Source organism: Triturus cristatus, chromosome 12, assembly GCF_964204655.1.
Source record: "Triturus cristatus chromosome 12, aTriCri1.1, whole genome shotgun sequence".
Lineage (NCBI taxonomy): Eukaryota > Metazoa > Chordata > Amphibia > Caudata > Salamandridae > Triturus > Triturus cristatus.
Window position 1 is genome coordinate 111,404,580 of NC_140595.1, and position 20,701 is coordinate 111,425,280.

Sequence of the window (20,701 nt, forward strand, 5' to 3'; positions counted from 1 at the left end):
GCTCAGACCAATCACAGCGCTGTGATTGGCTAGGGATCTGGAGCCTGAGTGCTTCCTGTTCCTGCTTCCAGGAGTGAGAGACGGCGGCGATTGGAGCAAGAGGCGGCAGCCCGGCTGGGTGTCCGGCCTAAAGGTAAGTGGGGTTTAAAAAAGAAAATCTCATTTAGAACACTCCCCATCTTCCCGCTCTGCCACCCCTGGTAAATAGCGGCCGCCACTGCATCAGAGGGGCTTCCATCTCAGTTTCTTCATCTTGGAGACACAGAGGACCTTTCGTCATGCATCTGTGTCTCAGAGCAAAAGTCATCGAGCCACAAGGTTTAGCCAGGTTCATCTCCATTTTCACAAACGCAAAAGTGCACAATTAACTTTGGGAGTAACTGTATATCTCTATTCCAAAGGCTGTCTAGCTCTTGTTGTGCACCTTAGTACAAAATCTCCAGAATTTGGCACCACTGAAAGGAAATTCCCTTTTTGGCTATGAGAGAGAGAGAAGCAGCAGCCTCAATGTGAACTTTGTCCAATGTCCCTTTTGTCTCTATTAGTGTAAACCACACTGGTATGTGTGGATGAGGGGTGCAATTTTCAGTGGGAACCGAAGGATACAGTCTCCCTAGTTACAATCACAACACCAAAAGTATCCTAATGCCCTTTCACCTTAGCCTCAGCTCAGCCTTTTCTCTAAAGATGAGCACCTGTGCTGATTCTTTATGTACCCTCACACTCCCTATTGGTGTCATGCTTTATCGAGTCGCACTCCGTTCCCTAAAAACCTGGGTGGGTTCAACCATATTCCAGGGACCACTTTGGATATTGTTTCTAATCCAACGGGGACAAATATATGTATTAAAAGTACCTAGTTCGAATCCCGGTTTCCCTTTATTGTTGGGTGCCACTGGTATGGTTAAAAAGCGGAAAATTGGGTATTATCTAGGGTTACTAACCCTGTACCCTATTACATGAGGGTCCCCTTGTCTCCATGACAGAAGCTGATGTGACATTAATATAGAAGCTAGGGAAAGGACTCAAAGACTACACAACCAATCACCCGACAAATACAGATGCCAAAAATTCAACATTTTAAGCAGACACATTTCTCCACCTCCTCGTATATGGGCGCAGCCTGGCTTTGTAGCAGGGCACCCCAAAGCATGAGAATGTCCAGAAAACCACTTTCCTGTGATTTAACTGCCTTTAGATGCTAGAAAGGCATTTGACAGGGTGCAGTGGTGTTTATGGAGGCAAGTTTGCCGAGGACTCCGGTAGATTCTAAGTTCGAAGATCGGATATTCATTTACCCTAGTTCTAAGGTAGAACACTGAGAGTTGCTGCATGCCCTGGCTTATCCAATAGAGATAAACAATTGATTGCTCACCTTTGGTAGTGGCCACATTTCTGATTATACACGACTAATAGAAACAAGGGGTCATGATACTGTTTTCTGCACTGCGCCGGTGCAGAAGGAATCTGTGCATTTCTTTTTGGTGTCTTGAGCACATACATTAACTCGAAATATCTCTGAGTTAGTGGATGTTCTGCTAACAGCAGAACCTGGAAACACAAAGGGACGATTGCTGCCCTGTGTTTCCGAGCTTTGTGGTCAGAAAAGCATACACTAATTCTGAGATCTCAATTTAACAGACGAGTAAAAGAAGCCAAAAAGAAGCGCGCAGATCCCTTTTCGACTGTGCAACACAGGAAATGGGATCATGATTTATCCCCAAGTTCCCACTATGCTGGGCGGGTTTCATAAGCTTTGGGACATTTTTGCATTGGAGAAGATGTTGCATGACTTCACGATGCAAAGAAGAAAATTCTTCAGCGCTTGGTCCCCCTTATTGTAGTTGTTTGCTAGAATTGACATCACATTGACGTGCCACACAGGGACGTAAAGCTTTGGGTGGTCACTACTGGATTCAGTGGTGGGTACATGTGAAATTCCTCCCATCACCTTTTGTGTGACTGTTGTAAGTCCCTGTGTGGCCAAGAGTATGCCCAGACTGGGGTCCCTTGCTCACTGTGCCATAGCCTCCAAGCTACACCTCACTGACGAGGTCTAAGTAGGCAGAACCACTTCTAGGGTTGCTTCTGTCGACTTCTGAAGGGGGCCTCGCGTGGCACTTGGGGATAGACTGTTCCCATGATTAGACGGGTCATTACAGTTTGTATAAGGTGGAGCCTTTATCTAGAGTGGCACAGCGGGCTAAAAACAATGAATTGGAAGGCAATACTGACTAGTGTTCGACTACTTGGAAGCATTCCTCCCATCGCTATTTGTGTGACCACTTTAGAAATTCCTCAAGATGTGGACACAGAAGAATTGTCAGTTCTCTTACTTTTGCATTCACTAATAATGTGTGGTTCTCGGATGCTAAGGGGTAGGCGGTAGAGTGCACTGGGGTTCCAGACACAGCTATCTGTTCTCTTTTATGTTCCTATATGGCAAGCGTGGCTAAGCTGCTGTATTGGGTTGCACTGTGCTGTTACAAAGTACATCTCACATGCAGATTAACACTATTAAAACAAAAACACATTGCCCCCTTCATCCATAGGGTGCCCCATTTGGGATAAACCAATTACAAATCGTGTGACTTTAACTCGCCTTTACTAGCTTAGCCTGGAATGCACGGTGGGAATGTATCAGAGCTCTAAATGTAACAAAATCAAACAGAAACACAACAGGGGAAACAAACTTTGCAATCTACACCAAGAACAAATAAAAGGTGAATGTTTTAATGGAAGGATAACACGAACATGGGGAAAGTCAGTTCAGGAGAAAATAAATCATGATTGGAAAACAAAACTGGAGCCCATCCAAATTAAACCTTAACATTAGTGGCCAATCGGGGGCAGCAGCACGCCCAGAAACCTTGTCACTGGTGTGTTCACGGAGGCTGGTAGGGTTGGATGAAGTCAGTCACCTCTGTACTGCAGGCTGCGTCGCAATGAGGATTGCATAGGCGTTATGAGGGCAAGCATTGCAGAACAGGCCATGGGTCTCAAACATTGGGTTATGCTAGTTATTTTGGGGTGAGCTCAACGATTTTGGTCCTCATGAAAAGAGTTAAAGGGGATCCCCAAATCTAATTGGCATGATGATCTGAGAAATGGTTCACTCTGGTCAACTTTTAGTCACACCAACTCTCTTGTCTTCCTCCACCTCCAAGGGCCCCGGGAGGCAGTTTCTGTCCCCAGCATTTGGATTCAAGGCCTGGACTCCATCCAATGTATCTTCTGGTATTGCTTCATGGGGTCAGAACCGAAACAAGAATCTGTTTCTACAGGAGGCATCCTCACCGCAGTTCCTTAGTTTCCAGTCAATTCCGAAAAGGACATAGAATGAGCTAGGGTCCTTAAAATGCCCTCTGGTGTGTCATTGAACATCGAAATTGGCTCAGTCCAAAAATAATTCCCACATACAACCCCACACCCTTTCATCATATACTACCTGCCTTAGGGGTGGGTCTGGTAGCTGCCACATTCTCCAGAATCCATTACAAAAGGCTCAATCTGATATTGATACATGTTTAAATTCGGAGACAAACTCCCATCCCCACGACCGTTCCTTCCTTTCATCCGGGTTAATTTGGTAATCTTTAAGGCCAGTCTTTACCCGCCTGGGGTCCCTTCTCAAGGAACAGCCCTTTCAGATAGTAAAGTAATTGGCACTTGAAGGAGTGAATGCCTTACTCCCTTGCTGCCACTCTGCATGGACTGTAATCCCATTCAATACACTAAAAAAACAACCCCTAGGTGGCAGCACTGTTAAAAAAGTGAGATAGGTATAATCGCTCCATACCACAGAAGGTGTCATCAAAATATTATTCATTTTAAGTTGGTCTCAGGCAGGCAATATTGTACATTTAATGAAGATAAATGATTTAGGCCAGATCTAGATTCAGATTTTGCCTCTTCAGGTCAAACTGCTTAAAGGGTCTGATTTGACTCTATTATCCACAATACACTGAATAAGGCTTATTTTTACATTTAATACAAGACGCAGCCTTGCTATGCTGAATGAGGTGCAATCATTCTGAATGGCTTTTAAGGTATGACTGTGTCTGCATCCTATTTCTTCCAATGCCCCAAAACAACTATCTGGTCTTTGATCCTTTTGTTAGGCCTCAGCCTACCAGATAGCGCAGCTGTCTGGTTTGCTAAAGACATCTTGTGAGCATTCTGAAAGCTTCCCTGGGAATCCATTCTGCCCATTGCTTACCATTGGCTTTGTGGTTTGTAAGTCACATTTTCAGGCTTTCTATTTGCTGGCTTTATTTGCTTTAGGCTGTCCAGCAAGAGTTCGTACCTCCAGTTGCCCAAACCTTGCTTACTGTATTCTTCCACGAACTCGCTTTCTGTAAACAGGTCTTTAAATCTTGTTTTTATCTTGTCACATTTGCTATGCATTCAAAGACAGAAGTCAAATGTCAGACTGTGTCTTCAGGGATGTTGGTGTTTATTTTTCTGTCTCAGACTTCAAACTGAGAGGATTGATGTGACAATCATGCTGGCTGGTGGGGGTGCTTGAGGAAGGCTGTACAAATTCTATTTTCTGTTTCTAGCACACAACAACATTTAAATGTCTGTAAATGAACTGTGTGTGACGATCAAACCAATACATTGGGTGATGACATTTCCACACATCGTTTGTGCAATGCTTTTATCAGTAAAACTGTATGTGATTGCAAATGTAATGGTCATTTCAATTGAAGATATGTTGTCTGTAATAGCAGTACACTACCATACCATGCATACTCCACGTTACACCACTCCACTCTACTCTACTCTGCACCACTCCACACAGCGCCATGCCACACTGCGTCACTGCACTCTTCTCTGTACCACACCACTCTCCACTCTCCGCCTCGCTACTCTATTCTAATCCACTCTATTCTATGCCAATGCACTCTACCCCACACTACTCTATTATGCACCACTGCACTCTAAGCCACTCCACACCACTTCATCTCACCCTACTCTGCAACACTGCACTGTATGCCACTGCACTCTACCCCACTTTACTCAAAACTAATGCACTCTACTCCAATCTACTCTGGACCCAATCATTGTACGCCACTATACTCTATACCAGTGCACTCTATGCCACTCTATTCTACTCTGTGTCACTGCACTCTACCTCACTCTATTCTACTCTGCACCACTGTACTCCACGGATCTCTACACCACTCTACTCTGCGCCACTGCACTCTATGTCACTTTACTGTGTGCCACTGCATTCCACACAACTACACTCTATGCCACTCTACTCTGTGCCACTGCACTTCACGCAACTGCACTCCAGGCCACTCTGTATGATACACCACTACACTTTACAACAGTATGCTCTGCAACACTGCACTCTCTGCCATGCTACTTTATGCCACTGTATGCCACTGCACTCTATGCCACTGAACTCTACACCACTGCACTCTACACCACTGCACTCTATACAGCTCTAATCTACTCTACACTACTGCACTCAAAGACAGAGGTACGACACTCTACTCTATACCACTGCACTCTACGCCACCTCACTCTAATCTGAAACAATCTACTCTGACACTGCAGTCTACACCACTCTATTGCACTCTGCACCACTACAGACCGCCAATCCAAACCACGCCACTGCACTCTATGCCATAGGACCCTACACCACTTTACTCAAAACCAATACACTCTACGCCACTACACTCTATGCCATCTACTCTGCACCACTGCACTCTACGCCACTCTGCTCTACACCATTGCACTCTACTTCACTTTACTCTGCACCACTGTATGCCATTGCACTCCACACCAATGCACTCTTCGCCACTCTACTCTACACCACTGCACTCTACGCCCCTCTGCTTTGCAGCACTGAACTCTCTCCCACTGAACTCTCAGCCACTGAACTCTGTACCACTATACTATGTGGCTCTCTACTGTGCGCCCCTGCACTCTATTCTGCACCACTCAACTCCAGTCTTCTGCACACTATGCCAGTGTACTCTACGTCACTCTAATCCACTGTGCACCACTCTGACACTGCACTCTACGCCACTTCACTCTGTGCCTCTCTTCTCTACTCTGCACCACTCTACTCTATGTCAGTGCACTCTATCTCACTCTACTATGCACCACTGCACTCAAAACTGAACTCTACACCACTCCACTCTACACTACTTCCCTCTACTCTGAAATAATCTACTTTACTCCACTGCACTCTATGCCACTGCACTTTAAGCTACTCTGAACCACTCCACGCCACTGCAGTCAATGTAACACCACTCTACTTGACGTCACTGCGCTCTACGCTGCTACTCTACGCCACTGCACTCTACCATGCATCACTATATTCTACCCTGCACCACTCCACTCAACAACAATCTACTCTATGCCACTGCACTCTATGCTACATCACTCTACACCACTGCACTCTACGCTATGCCATTCCACTCTAATCCACTGCACTCTATGTCAATTCTCTCTCCACCACTTTACTCAAAACCCATGCACCCTACGCCACTGTACCAATGTCAACTACTTTGCACCACTGCACTTTACACCACTATACTCTACAACATTTTACTCTATGCTACTGCATGCTACGTCACTCTACACCACTACACTCTACCTTACTGTAGCCTACATCACTCTAGTCTACTCTGCACCACTGTACTCTATGTCACTGCTCTCTGCACCGTCCTACTCTGTACCACTCTGCACCACTGCATTGTATGACACTCTACTCTGCATGACTGCACTCTACACCACTGCACCACTCTACTCTATGCCAATGCACTCTACACCACATCACCCCACTCTATGCCACTTCACTCTACGTCACTCTACTCTGAAACGCTGCTCTCTCCGCCAATCTACTCTGCATCGCTCCACTCTAAGCCACTGTACTCTATACCAATCTACGTCAAGCCACTCTAATCTACACTGAACCACTGCACTCTACACCATTGCCCTCTACAACACTTTACTATACTCTTGAACAATCTACTTTATGCCACTGAAGTCTGCACCACTCCATTCCACTCTGTGCCAATCCACTCTATGTCACTCCACACTATGCCACTCCATTTTATACCACTGCTCTCTATGCCACTGCACTCTACACCAATTTTCTCTACACCACTGTACTCAAAACCAATAATCTCTACCCCACTGCACCCTATACCAATCTACTCTGCCCCACCACACTGTACACCACTATACTCTACAACACTGCACTCTAAGCCACTCTACACCATTGTACTTGTCACTTTACTCTGGACTACTCTACACCACTGCACTCTACACCATTGTACTTTATGACACTCTACTCTGCAGCACTGTACTCTCTGCCACTGAGCTCTATGCCACTCTATTCTACGCCACTTTGCTCCATGTCATTGTAGTTTGCTCTACACCACTTTACTGCACTCTACACCAATGCACTCCATGCCACTACTGTGCACCACTGCAATCTACACCCCTCCAGTCTAGGCCACTCTACTCTGCACCCTTTCACCTTACTCCACTCTGCAAAACTGCACTCTACGCCACTACTCCATGCCACTCCACTCTACCCTGCACCATCCCACTCTGCACCACTCCACACCAGTTCACTCTACTCTGAAACAATTTACTGTATGCCACTGTACTCTATGCCAATCTACGCCACTGCAGTCTATGCTATGCCACTGTACTCTGAACCACTGCTCTCTACACCAGTGCACTCTACACCATTTTACTCAAAACCAATGCACCCTAGGACACTGTCCCTACACCAGCTACTTTACACCACTGCACTTTACATCCAATATTCTATAACATTCTACTCTATGCCACTGCACTCTAGGCCACTGCACGCTACGTCACTCTACACCACTGCACTCTACACCACTCTATTATATTCTACACCACCGTACTCTACATCACTGTTCTATGCACCTCAACTCTGTCCCACTCTAAGACCCTGCACTTTACGACCCTGCACTCTGACACTACTCTGAATGATTGCACTATATGCCACTGCACTCTATGCCACTGCACTCTACTCTGCACCACTCAACTCTACACCACTCTACTGCACTCTAGACCACTGCACTTTACACCACTACACTCTATGTCACTGCACTCTGTAACTCTACTCTACACCTCTGCACTCTACCCTGTACCACTACACTCTATGCTGCTTCCCTCTACTCCACACTACTCCACTCTGTGCCACTGCATTCTACACCCTTGCACTCTACGGCACTGCAATCTATTCTGCGCTGCTCTATTCTATGCCATTGTACTCTACGCTACTCTATTTTACTGCACTCTATGCCAATGCCCTCTACACTACTTTTACTAAAAACCAATGCACTTTACGCCACTACACTCTACGACAATCTACTCTGCACCACTGTCTCTACGCTACTTCACTCTAGACCACTCTACTCCACTCCACGACACTCCACTCTATGATGCTCTACTCCATTAAACTCTGCTCCGCTGACACTCTACTCCACTCTATGCTACTCGTCTCTACAGCACTCTACTCCACTCTAGGCATTCTACAACACTACTCTACTCTGCGACGCTCTGCAAAAATCCCTTTATGCCACTCCATGCCACTTTATTCTACTCGATTCTATGACACACTACTCCACTCCACTCTATGTCACTCCACTCTATGTTAATCTACTCGGCTGTATGCCACTCTACTCTACAACGCTTTACTGCACTCTACGCAACATCCTCTATGTCACTCCACTCTACACCACCCCATGACAGTATATGCCACTCCACAACACTCTACTCAACACTGACACTGTCCTCCACTTTACGCCACTCAACTCTGTGCCCTTCCACTCTACAACCCTCTGCTCCCGCCACGACACTCCACAACACTGTATGCTACTCCATGACACTCCACTTCACTCCTCTCCTCTCCACGCCACTCAACTTACAGTATGCCACTCTGCGCCACTCCATAACACTCCATTGTACTCCACTTTATGGCATTTTATTTTGTACTTTTATGGATATCTTTTTATCCGAATAAAGATATGAATTGAATTGAATTTATGGTACTCCACTGCATGCCACTCTCTTTTTTCCAATAACTTTTAGCCATTCTGGTGCACAGAATTGCTAAAACATATTGGCAAAGTCAATAGCTCTCACATAGGTGAAACCTATTGGCTTTGCCAATGCTTGTAATATGTGTGTTCACCATCCATGCCAGCCACGTTCCAAGACAGGAAATCCTGCATTCCCTTTAAACATAGCACATGTAACAGGTCTGATATTGGCAAATCATCATGATGTGATAACTGAGCGCAATAACAATTACTCATGATGCGCTACCTGGACACAGTGGCACCTAGTCATGATGCGCTAACTGGACACTCTGGCAACTAGTCATGATGTGCTAACTGGACACAGTGGCAGCTAGTCATGTTGCGCTAACTAGACACAGTGGCAGCTATTCCTGATGTGCTAGCTGGACACAGTGGCAGCTAGTCATGTTGCGCTAGCTGGACACAGTGGCAGCTATCCCTGATGTGCTAGCTGGACACAGTGGAAACTAGTCATGATGCCCTAACTGGACACTCTGGCAACTAGTCATGATGTACTAACTGGACACAGTGGCACCTAGTCATGATGTCCTAGCTGGACACAGTGGCAACTAGTCATGATGTGCTAAACTGGATTCAATGGCAACTAGTAATGATGCGCTAGCTGGACACAGTGGCACCTAGTCATGATGTGCTAGCTGGACACAGTGGCAACTAGTCATGATGTGCTAAACTGCATTCAGTGGCAACTTATAATGATGCACTAACTGGACACAGTGGTACCTAGTCATGATGTGCTAGCTGGACACAGTGGCAACTAGTCATGATGTGCTAAACTGGATTCAGTGGCAACTAGTCATGATACGCTAACTGGACACAGTGGCAGCTAGTCATGATGTGCTTACTGGACACGCAACTAATCACGATGTGGTAACTGGACACAGTGGCAGCTAGTGATGATGCGCTAACTGGACACAGTGGCGACTAGTTAGGATGTGCTAACTGGACACAGTGGCAACTAGTCATGATGCGCTAACTGGGCACAGTGACGACTAGTCATGATGCGCTAACTGGACACAGTGGCAATAAGGTATGATGTGCTAACCGGACACCGTGGCAGCTAGTCATGATGCGCTAATTGGACACCATGGCAAGTGATCATGCTGTGCTAACTGGGCAAAATGGGTCATATTGCAAAGTATTAGTGATGCTAAAAGTGGAAGTAATGTAAACTGGTTGTAATATAATCAAACATTACGGGACTGGCTCAGCTCGATGGAAATCCAACAACCATGGCTAAATGGACATATGGAACATTCAGCGTTATGAGCACAAAGGACCAATGGTAACAGAACAGCTTAATTTAAACTTTAAGACTGTGAAAAAGTATTATCAGAAATGGCAGTGATGTGCTGCCTGGGCATAAGGTAAACGTGGATACAGCGAAAGATGGGCTACCACGTCACAATGGCAACTGGTAAAGATATCTGTGGTGAACATAGTGCCAGGTGGCGATGTACATATGAAGGAAACAGACAAGAAAATAAATTATTGTTGAACATAATGAAAACAGGCAATGGGGTGCTGACTGGGCATAATAGAAACTGTCAATCAGGGGAATGGACGTCATTTTTTTTTTGTTGAAACATTTTTTTATTATTTTTGTACCAACACCCCAATACAATTCCACAACAGCCCCAGCCCGCCACCAGAGAGTGTTACACATGACATTGCAACTAGTTGTGCATAAGAAAAGTCACCCTTCCCGCCTGGGCTCCACCCACCCTCTCCCTCCCTCAACCCATGTCAGTGTGCCCCCATCTACCTATCCTCCCCCTGATGCGACCCCCCCATTACTATGATTCGTGTATGGGTACTCAAACCTATCTCTGGCAGCTTGGGCTTTCCCCCATGTCCAGCCGCGTCTCATGTGTCCACCCATCATCCTGGCCCCCCTCCTACTCCCCACTTGTCGCTTCCTCCTGTCGATCGGGTATACTCCCTTCTCCTCCCGTGTCGGACACCAGCCCCTGAAGTTCCACCACCAATGCCTCCCATGCACGGGCCGTCGCTAATGCCTTTTCGTCATTCCTCCTATGCGCTAATTGCAACCGAAGTGTGCCCTCTGCGCCTGCCCATTTCGCAAACGCCGTCCTCCACCTCAGAAAGCTAGGCCCCACCCGTGATTTCCAATGCATGGTTAGCTCCCTCTTAGCCATAATCAACCCTAAGTCATAGAACTTACTGGTAAGCTTCGTTCGGCGGGTGTGGGGGAACCAAAGCAACAGGCAGGCACCCATTTCCGAAGCAATGGTGCGGTCTGTCACCTGGTTCAAGCAGTCTATGACGTCTTCCCAGTAGTTACCCAACTCCGCGCATGACCAAAACATATGTCGAAAATCAGCCCCATCCCCCCACAGCGCGGGAAGGGGAATGGACATCATGGAAACAGCTTTGCTTTATAAACTGAGCATGATGAAAACCAAACCGTGTATCTGGAAATAAAGAGGTTATTTCAAACTTTGTTTTTTTAATATAACAATTGGAGAAACGGCAATGAGACATTTGTTAGTAGTTATTAAGTCTTCATTTAGAACAAGAAATAAAACTCTTTGGAGGGGTCTGACAGTCTCATTTATTAGGGTTTTTTAACAAAACAATTTTATTTTCACACACATAAGACGTGATCCATTGGTAACAGGTGAACAAACAGGCACAGAACAGTCAAGTGGCAGGTAAATGCAGCTGGGGGAACAGACATCTGGGTAAGATCTCTTCACACTCAGGGTGTAGGGGATCATGGGGAGGAAGAGGACTTGTGTGTTTTGTATTCCTGGCTTTATGTAAAAGTCAAAGACTATGAATAACAGAGAATAACATGAATTCTACAGCTAAAAGTATAATACGTGTATGTATCTGTATCTATTTTGTGTGTTTGCTCCCCAAGGAGGTCTGGAAAATGGTTCCTGCAGTGAAAGCTCAAGGGCCCCATTTGTGTAACCGCAAGATGACAATATAATTTGTCACCCAAAAAATCTTGCCATTTTTATAGACAGGTTTAGATGTCTGATGTGGGTGCTAATATCACCAACATAAGTGTAGGTGTGTAACTGATTGCTACACAATGTGCACAATCAGTCATACACCTGCACTTGTTCTTATTGTCATGTAGTATTTCACAATTTTGCATGCATGGAATAATGGTGCCAACCTGTACTCACTTGAGTGTATTAGAGGAATACATTACAATGTAAGCCACACACATTTGATTTGCTTATGCTTGTTATTACACGATTTCACATGTTTTAGGATATAAAAACATGTTTTTGAAACAGAAAATTGCTTATAGCAGTTACTAGAACAATATTCACTTTGATATTCCCCAGTAGAACAGTTCAGAAAAAGACGGTATTTCATATCAAACCTCGAGGGGCTAGTTTTTAGGTCGAGCCTGGGCAGCGCATGCGTTGCTCTGCGAGGCATGCTGTATTCAAGCAGGGACTTGAAGCTCCGCCCACTCTCCGCCCATATTTTTAATTGACTTGTGTCATTGTCCACTGTAAACCGTTGCTGTTCATTGGTCAATAGGCTTAGTAGTCCCTCCTTAGTACCACCTTGTCTCATTTTGTAACCTCCCATTGCGACATCCCCTGTTACGAGTGTTGGTACTCAGTAGGCTTCAATTACAACATCCGAGCACTATTTTATCAAATAACTTTGTCCTGCCTGTCTCCTACAGCTTTTTTACAATTTTTATAGCATTAGCGTCAAACGTATTTGCAAGAATTTAAGCCATTGGCATTGAAAACGGCAATGCCTTTTATTTATCTGTTTTAAAAACAAGACATAAATAAAAGGCATTGTCATTTACAATGCCAATAGCTCAAACTCTCGTAAATGTGAGACCTATTGCATTGTAAATGCTTGTCAACTGTTAGTGTGAAGTTTAGTGACTTTTAAAGTTGATGGTGTGAGCGTACTCCTTTATTGTGGCAGTAAATGGTTCAGATGTTGTTGTGAACTCAGTGTTGCACTAACAGGATATAGAATTGAATAGAAAGAGCTTAGATTTCTTTATATTTAAAGGGAATGCATTCAGAAGACAGCAATGGAGACTCATTGATTGGTAAAGAGAGAAGCACAAGAGAACCAATTGATTGTGCAGAAGCAAGTCTTTCTGTACATACAATCCGTTCTGTGATTTATGGAGAAGCGCCCCACAGCTGTTTGATGTGAATGTGTATCTGACCATGTGATATATGTAATACCATGTGGGTAAGGGTTATCTTCTCTAAACAACTCATTATTCTCCTGGGGGGAGTATGAGTGGTTGCTTCCCATAGTCTGGATATTGGAAATGGTAATCCCTCAACCCCTTTCTTGAGGGCCTGGTGGTTTGGGTCTTACGGTCAAGGGCTCAAGTTGCTGGCTCTCAAGTCTTGACGGGAGTGGTTGGTTTTTGCAGGCAAGGGTTGAAGGGTCCAATGGTAACAGTGCTCTGGACTTGAGGGTTTGCAGAAGGGCTCTTCCGCCCCCTGTGGTTTGTTAGCTGTGCAGTGAGGCTCTGTAGAAGGTAACTCCATGACTGGTGTGTAGGTAAGTGAAACTAAGGTTCGAACTCTGGTGCAAAACGGGTGATCTCGGGATCACTGGTATAAAAGCACATGGTATGAACCATAATCTAGGGAGTGGATCCTGGGTACATGCACTGGATTCTGTAACATGGATCCAGGGAGCAGATCCTTTGTCATGGGGAGCAGATCTGGTGTTGTTGCTATCGGGAGCAGACTCCTGCCTCCTGTTGAGGGGATCCTGCGGTCCTGCACACTTTCAAACTTACCTCTTAACTACATTGCCAACGCCCCAGGGCCTTGGCAGTGAGTGTCTCAAAAGAGGTGAGGACATGTGGGAGATTGGAATAAGAGCACAGGGCGCTAAAGGGAGAAGGTCAGGGGGGACATAGTCATCACAGACACAGATATGAGGCACAGAAGTCCACAGGTACAGATATAACACGAGGAACACCGCCCGGGGAAGTCCTAGTAGCATCTCATTAGAAAGGTGTTGCAGGAAGCGCCTCGAAGACAGTCACAGAGTTTTCCAATTCGTGGTCCATGCTTCAGGGCGCAGCGTTCTCCTACATCGCACTGTGGGTTTAGAGCAGAGGGAGGCACATAGAGGAGGGATCAGGGGAGTAGGGCAATATGGAGGGAGGACAGAATAAATAAAGATACAAAAAGGTAAAGGGGAAGCGAACGTGCATTTAATGTATTGAATAGAGCAGGAAAGAAAAAGAAAAAAGGGAGAGGGAATACAAGAAAAAGGAATGATTGGATGGGGAAGGAGGGAAAAAAGAGATTGATAAGCGGTTAGCAAGAGGAAAACAGTTGTAAAATGGTCTGTAAATATGTGGTGTCGTGTTTGCCCCGCCTATAGTGTAGTCTCCTGCCTCATTACATACACACTGCCACATGTCACTTCCATTTCTTCTACTCTGAAAGTGGCAGCACTAGAGCATGGAAATCAATAGAGAAGACAGTCCAGAATAATGCAGTATCACACCTCCAATATCAAATGTTTAACATTTAATTATAAACAGGAAGTATCTGCCCTACCTGTTCATCCTTCCTTCTGGCAAGAGTCCAGTTATCATGGCGGATTACTGGCACATGTGCCAACATTTTGAAACTGGAAAAAGTTTTTTTTTTTTTATATATAAACATTTGCAGGAATTTATTTTCCCCATTGACTTACATTGAAGCAGAGGCAGTTGTACGCGAGAAACTGCTAGTATAAAGTCATTCTGGGCTTACAAAACAGGAAGTCTCCCACTTGAATCAGGTCTGTTGGCATGAATGCAATTGTGACACAAAACTCCATTAGCCCCTTAAATTTAACAACAAACTTTGGGGCTTGCCCTTACCCTGAGATCATCTCTATCAGATCCCCCACCCAGAAGTCCCTCCTCACTCTTTCTTCTGATTCAGGCCCCATCCATGAGCGTGTGGTGATTATCCCATACATGACTTGCCACCCGTGCAGTTGGGTGGATTTCCGCCTGCTGATGTGCTTCACATTTACAGAGATGCCTTCGGCCCTACACTGTAAACCCCAAGCACCCCTTGCTGGCACAGTGCTTCCCATCAGGTTCCCTCTGACCTGCCCTGTGCCCTCAAGGCACCCTCTAACCCAAACATAGTAACCCTTTGTACTGCACTGCGGGCTCCGCAGACCCTGTGACCTTCATTGTTTTCTGTGACTGCCCTCTGACCCGCACGTTCTGTTCTTTGGCCTCTTGACCCCCACCGTGCCCTCTGAGTTCCCTTTCACTTACACTGCACCCACTGGGCACCCTCTGACTTGCAGTGAGTCCTGTAAACCCAATGTGACCTTCCCCGTGCTTTCTGAGCACCCTTTGATCTTCAATGTGTCGTCTGAGCATGCTTTGACTTGCACTGCCACCACTGAGGCGTACTCGTCTTCACAGCGCCCTCTGAGCACCCTTTGACCGGTACTGTTTCCACTAAGGTCCCTTTCCATCACAATGTACTCTGAGCACTCTTTGACCTGTAGTGCCCTCTGAGCACCCAATAACCTGCACTGCCTCTTCTCAGGACACTGCCCTTCACAGTGTACTCGGAGTGTCCTTAAAAATGCGCCACGCACTTTGATCCTCCGCTGCCCAGTGCTGTCTCCTCTGATTCCATTTGAATGTGCCCTCTAAGTACCCTTTCATCTGCACTGTACCCACTGAGCACCCTCTGCGTGCACCTTCGCTTCTCAGGTGCTTTGACTTTCATCATCCCTTCTGAGCATCCTTTGGCCTATAGCAGGCCTTCTGAACACCCTCTGAAATACATTGTGTCCGTGAGAACATCCTTTCCAACCTCATGTCCCTCAGCATCCCTGAGCACCATCTGACATGGCCCGTGTCTTCTTAACACCCTCTGGCCTGCATTGTGTTCCATGAGTGCACCATGCTTTCTGAGCACACCTTGATCCAGGATCTTTCTAATCGTGATTTCCATTTTGAATCATCCGTAGATAAGACAAATTCCAAAGAATCTCCTAAATAATCTGAGTCTCTATCCTGGTTAGACTCACCCCTTCAGGGTTTCTCTTTCCTCACCCACCATCATGAAGCATGTCTTGGAACACAGCCCTGGCTGGTCAAAAGCCACCATATCTTGGTGGCATGTTGTGTTTTTAGGTGAAGCCTAACAGTGCATGCGCTGTCTCTTCAAGACATGCTGTATCTAGAGTATGAGTTGGAGCACCGACCCACCTTTTTAATTGGTTCCTCTTTCTGTCCCTCATTAAGTGCCACCTTTTATTTGGTTAAATAGCTTACTAGTCCCTCCTTTTGGGCTTTTGTAACCTCCCATAGGGTTTGCCTCTGTTGCATGTGCTCTTCCTCTTACTGTTATTTATGATACTCTGTGAGCACTATTTCTTTTTTTGTGGTTTGCCAGCTGCTTGAACAACAACGTGCTTTGCACTTATCTTGTTTGTGGCTTGTTTTGTGTTTGCAGTCGTACTCTGTTGCGCTTGCCCCAGCACAAAACCTTCACCTGTCTCCGCAACCCATACCCAACACCTTTCCCATGTCTCTGCTTGCCTGTTGCCAGTTTGCCCCCCCCAGTGGCTGCTTCTGTTAATGCATTTCAAAACCAGCGTTATCAAGTACGAGAGGACGCGCACATGTCGCCTCCATGTTTTCCTTGCTCTCCATCGGGGCCAGAGGCATTATTTCGGCAAAGCACACGGCCATGCAGCAGCTAACCCTGCCCCAGACATCGACATGGAAGATGGATGTCAGCCATGGTCCCGGTGTTTCTGGTGCAGGCGTGCCACAGACTGCCTCCCTCAACATGACTGCTGTCATCCTGCTGCTTCATGCATCTGCTGTGCCTAGACTTCATGGTGGCCGAGAAGATAGACCCTGTCTTGGGACAGCTGCTCTCAGAGAAAAGCAAGTAACCCTCTATGGGGAACACTCGCACAAGCAGATTGCCCAAGGGTTTGCATTCATGCCCACAGTCCAGGACCGGCTGGTCTGTGGCCCGCACAACACAAACTTCCCCGTGTCTAACCATGCCCTGAGTTGAGTGGCTCTCATCTCTAAGGGCAACTTTACTTACCCAGACAAGATCCAGCACGTAGCCATGCACAACGTGTCAGTCGTGGTTTTCTTCAACGTTAGCTCTGCCAACACTAATCAGACCAACACCATGCCCCATCCAGGTGAGAGCTCGCGGCACCGAAAGGAGCCTGGGACATAACAGGTCCGAAGGGTGTGTGTGTGTGTGTGTAGGTAGCGCTCAAGATAAGCCTCTTAGGGTAATTACACTTCCTCCTGGCTCAAACCCATTCACAACAGTCCCAACGTGGACTCACACCTCTGTCGTAGCTATGCTCCAGATACACCTCGCCACCTGCCTCATACTCGCTTTACTTCCCCATTCAATGATCGCCAACCTCCTTCTTACCCCTCATATTAGTCTTTCATCAAGGCTTACCTCTTGATTTACTTCTGGCAATCTTAACTGCATGGAGCTTGCCATATATTGTATTTTACAAATGTTGTACATTACATATGTCATGTTTAGGGAATGGCTTGTGCTCTGTGCACGCAATTACATTATTTACTACTGCTTTTAATGTCAACATACCATACTTTTTGTTTAATTATTTTATCCCCAATATCTGTTTAGCTTTATGGGCATGCCTTACATACCCATGTTGTTTTTTTGTGGCTAAACCAAATCTCTTTGCTTTTTCAGGTAAGGTAAATACAGTATTTGCCCAGTATAAATATTGGTTGTGTAAAAAATACGTTTATAACTTTGTTAGGCTACACTCAATGTTGGTAGGTCATTTTAAGTTGTTTTATTGCTGCATTAATAGCGCGCTCCATACCACCAAAGTCTCTTTGAGCAGAGTAGAAGTGGCGGGAGGGTATATGTTCCAAACATCTGTCATACAACGCTGACTGTTTTTTTTAATCAAAAAATGTTTGCAGTAGGTTCTATCTAATAGTTACTTAAAATGTGAATATAGTTCAAAACGAAAATTGTATTGTTCAGTGTTAGGATTTCTCGATTAGTCTTGTACACATTAACTGTCAAATAACAGTGTTATATGTGTATTTCATTATTTTTATTAAGGCGCAATTTTTTGTCCTCCCCTAAAAGCGAAGGTATTTTTAGCCCCCGGTTCAGGGCCTCAGTGAACAGCAGCACTTTCAGGAGATGGCTTCCTTTTGTGGTGTTTGCCAGACAGGACTTGAAATGGCAAATGTATATTTTATTGTTTTATGGCCTTACAGCTGCGTAGGGAACCATAGGAGTCGCATTTCATTTAGAGATCACGTGTCCTTATTTAAAGCGGAGACGGGTAATGCAGTTACATTTATTGTGGGTCTGCAATACAGCGCAGTGAACGGTGGCAGTCCATGCACTCAGATAGAATAAGGTTCATGCACTGCTCAAACAAGTGCGTTTATAAATTCAGTGCATAGTTTCCTGCGGGACGTGTGTTAAATCGGTCATCTTACTGTGTAAAGCATAACTTTCCCCTAACGCTGATTCTTCAGGTTGTTCAATACTCTTGTGATGCAGTTGCACACAAAATTTTATAGTGCTGTTGACTTGCATCGAGGCACTCGTCTTCCTGTTTGTGCATTAGAAAGGCTTGTAAGATGTCCATAAATGTTTCCAGCGGTAAGCATGTATTCCTGAATCAGATTGCATGACCCAGTGTATAGTAATTGTATAGCTATTCAATCCCTGGTGGCACAGCACCCAGGATAATGTACCTCATCGCTAAACACGTATAAGGTCCCAAAGGGCACTGCGCTCCAAACCAAAACACATAGGTAAAAGACATTGTCATTTACAACGCTAATAGCTCTAGGTCTTGCAAATGCGAAACCTATTGATATGCAAATGCTTGTTTGGATCTATTACTTCAGGGCACAAAAGTCTTGGGGTTCACGATAAATCAATGTAATGGTAAAAAGTTAAGTAAAAAATGCTAGATTGTTACTTGAAGGCTCTCCCCATGCAATTCATGAATCTAACAAAAGTGAATTCCTAGACAAATCTCAGAATTCCCCAAGGTTTTTGAAATCATATTACAATAACGAGGAGTCTGAGACTAATCCAGAAGCAAATGGGCCCTTATGACTGTGCTAAACTTTATGCTTTACTCTGCAGCCAAGCTCTTCTTTGGTGGTGAAAAATAGTCTTCTTATGGCATTCCCCTGCTCATTTATTTTCCTCTCCACGCACTGAACACTCCAATTTTAAAAGAAATATTGTGCTTTACTTTCAAAGCAATATATTTGTTTTAACATTACCCCTGTGCCCTTGCTGCTCCTCCCTCCTCTGTTCACTTTCTGGTTTGGCCCCTTTCCCCAGGACAGATGTTCTCAGAAGCTTTCTCCTCCGTTTTAGGTCTTAGCTCTAGACGACGTAAGCGCTGTCTCAAAGAGTCCTGTTGTATATACTTTGTGGGCTTCAGCCCACCCATTGGCTTGCCTTTTGCTGGTTCCATCTTCGCTCTCCTATTCTTTCTCCCCATTTGCCCACAGTTTGCATGCTTCATACCTCTTTCTGTGTTTAGCCATTCCCCAGAGCAGGAACTAATTACTAGTATCCTTCCACGGCTCCTAGTAAAGCAACTGTTTTTGGAACTACTTTTTTAATTGATTTTGAGCACTTCACATGAGCGCTCGCTCCTAGCCAAATGTAAATCTGTAAAACGTGTTCTTATCTTGCCACAAACGGTGCTGCTCCAAAGATAAATATATTTATACTTTTTCTAGGTCACGCTAAATATTAGTTGTGTCCGTGCTAAATAATAGATGTGTCTGTGTATTTTTGTGTAACTCGTGTTGTTAACTAGCATTTGCACAACACAATCTACCACTGGAAAAGCTGTGCGGGGCTACTGGGTTACGCTGCTTTTCGCACATGCACCGCCTCCAGCCGCTGCCTCTCAATTTGAACCATCAGCAACAGTGTTCCATCGGCCCGCCCCACTGGCTCTGACATGAGCCCAAGCACGCATGCCAGTTGAACGTTTTCACCCTTTCAGAAAGCGTGGGATGTGCAAGGTAGACATGAAACGCGAATTCATGCCGCTTGAATTACAACCGTTCTTGGTTTCCTGTTGTACGTTACTAAATACATTGCCGCAATCAATGTCAATATTTGAATTCCATAAGGAAATTGGAGAGAATGCCTGCAGCTAGCACTTCTAGAGCAGTACAATGCACTGTTTGTTTGCGTGATGCGTGTTACAGTAGCTGAAAAAGGAAGCTATGCACATCAGAGTTTCCGAAAGGCATTTGCTATTGACTTCTGGCTTGCAACAGTTGCTAGGCCACACCATATGTTAGCCTGCTCCGCAGAGAGCTCTCAACCCTTATCACCTTCGATTTGTGCATGGGTCTTGCTACTGTTTGGGTTAGCTAGCTTGCACAGTAGTGCAAGATTTGTTTGTGACAGGCATGTACCTTAGTGTTACGCCCGGTATACTGTATCAGCGTAATCACCGAAGCCAGCTGGGTAACTGGGGTCTCTGTTCAAGGCACATTAACACATTTTTCATAGCAGACCTACTGCACATTGGCGGGTAACGTTTCAATGTGC

General features: G+C 45.4%; 1 protein-coding gene across 1 annotated transcript in view; it reads right to left on the reverse strand.

Annotated features, from left to right (window-relative positions):
* Positions 1–11,661: 11,661 nt before the first annotated feature.
* LOC146772785 (cocaine- and amphetamine-regulated transcript protein-like) overlaps positions 11,662–20,701 on the reverse strand; it is a 43,142-nt gene continuing 34,102 nt past the window's right edge. Inside the window, exon 3 of the mRNA XM_085637680.1 lies at positions 11,662–14,191. Coding sequence (XP_085493806.1) covers positions 14,084–14,191 — 108 coding nt within the window. The 3' untranslated portion in view covers positions 11,662–14,083. The remainder of the gene's footprint in view (positions 14,192–20,701) is intronic.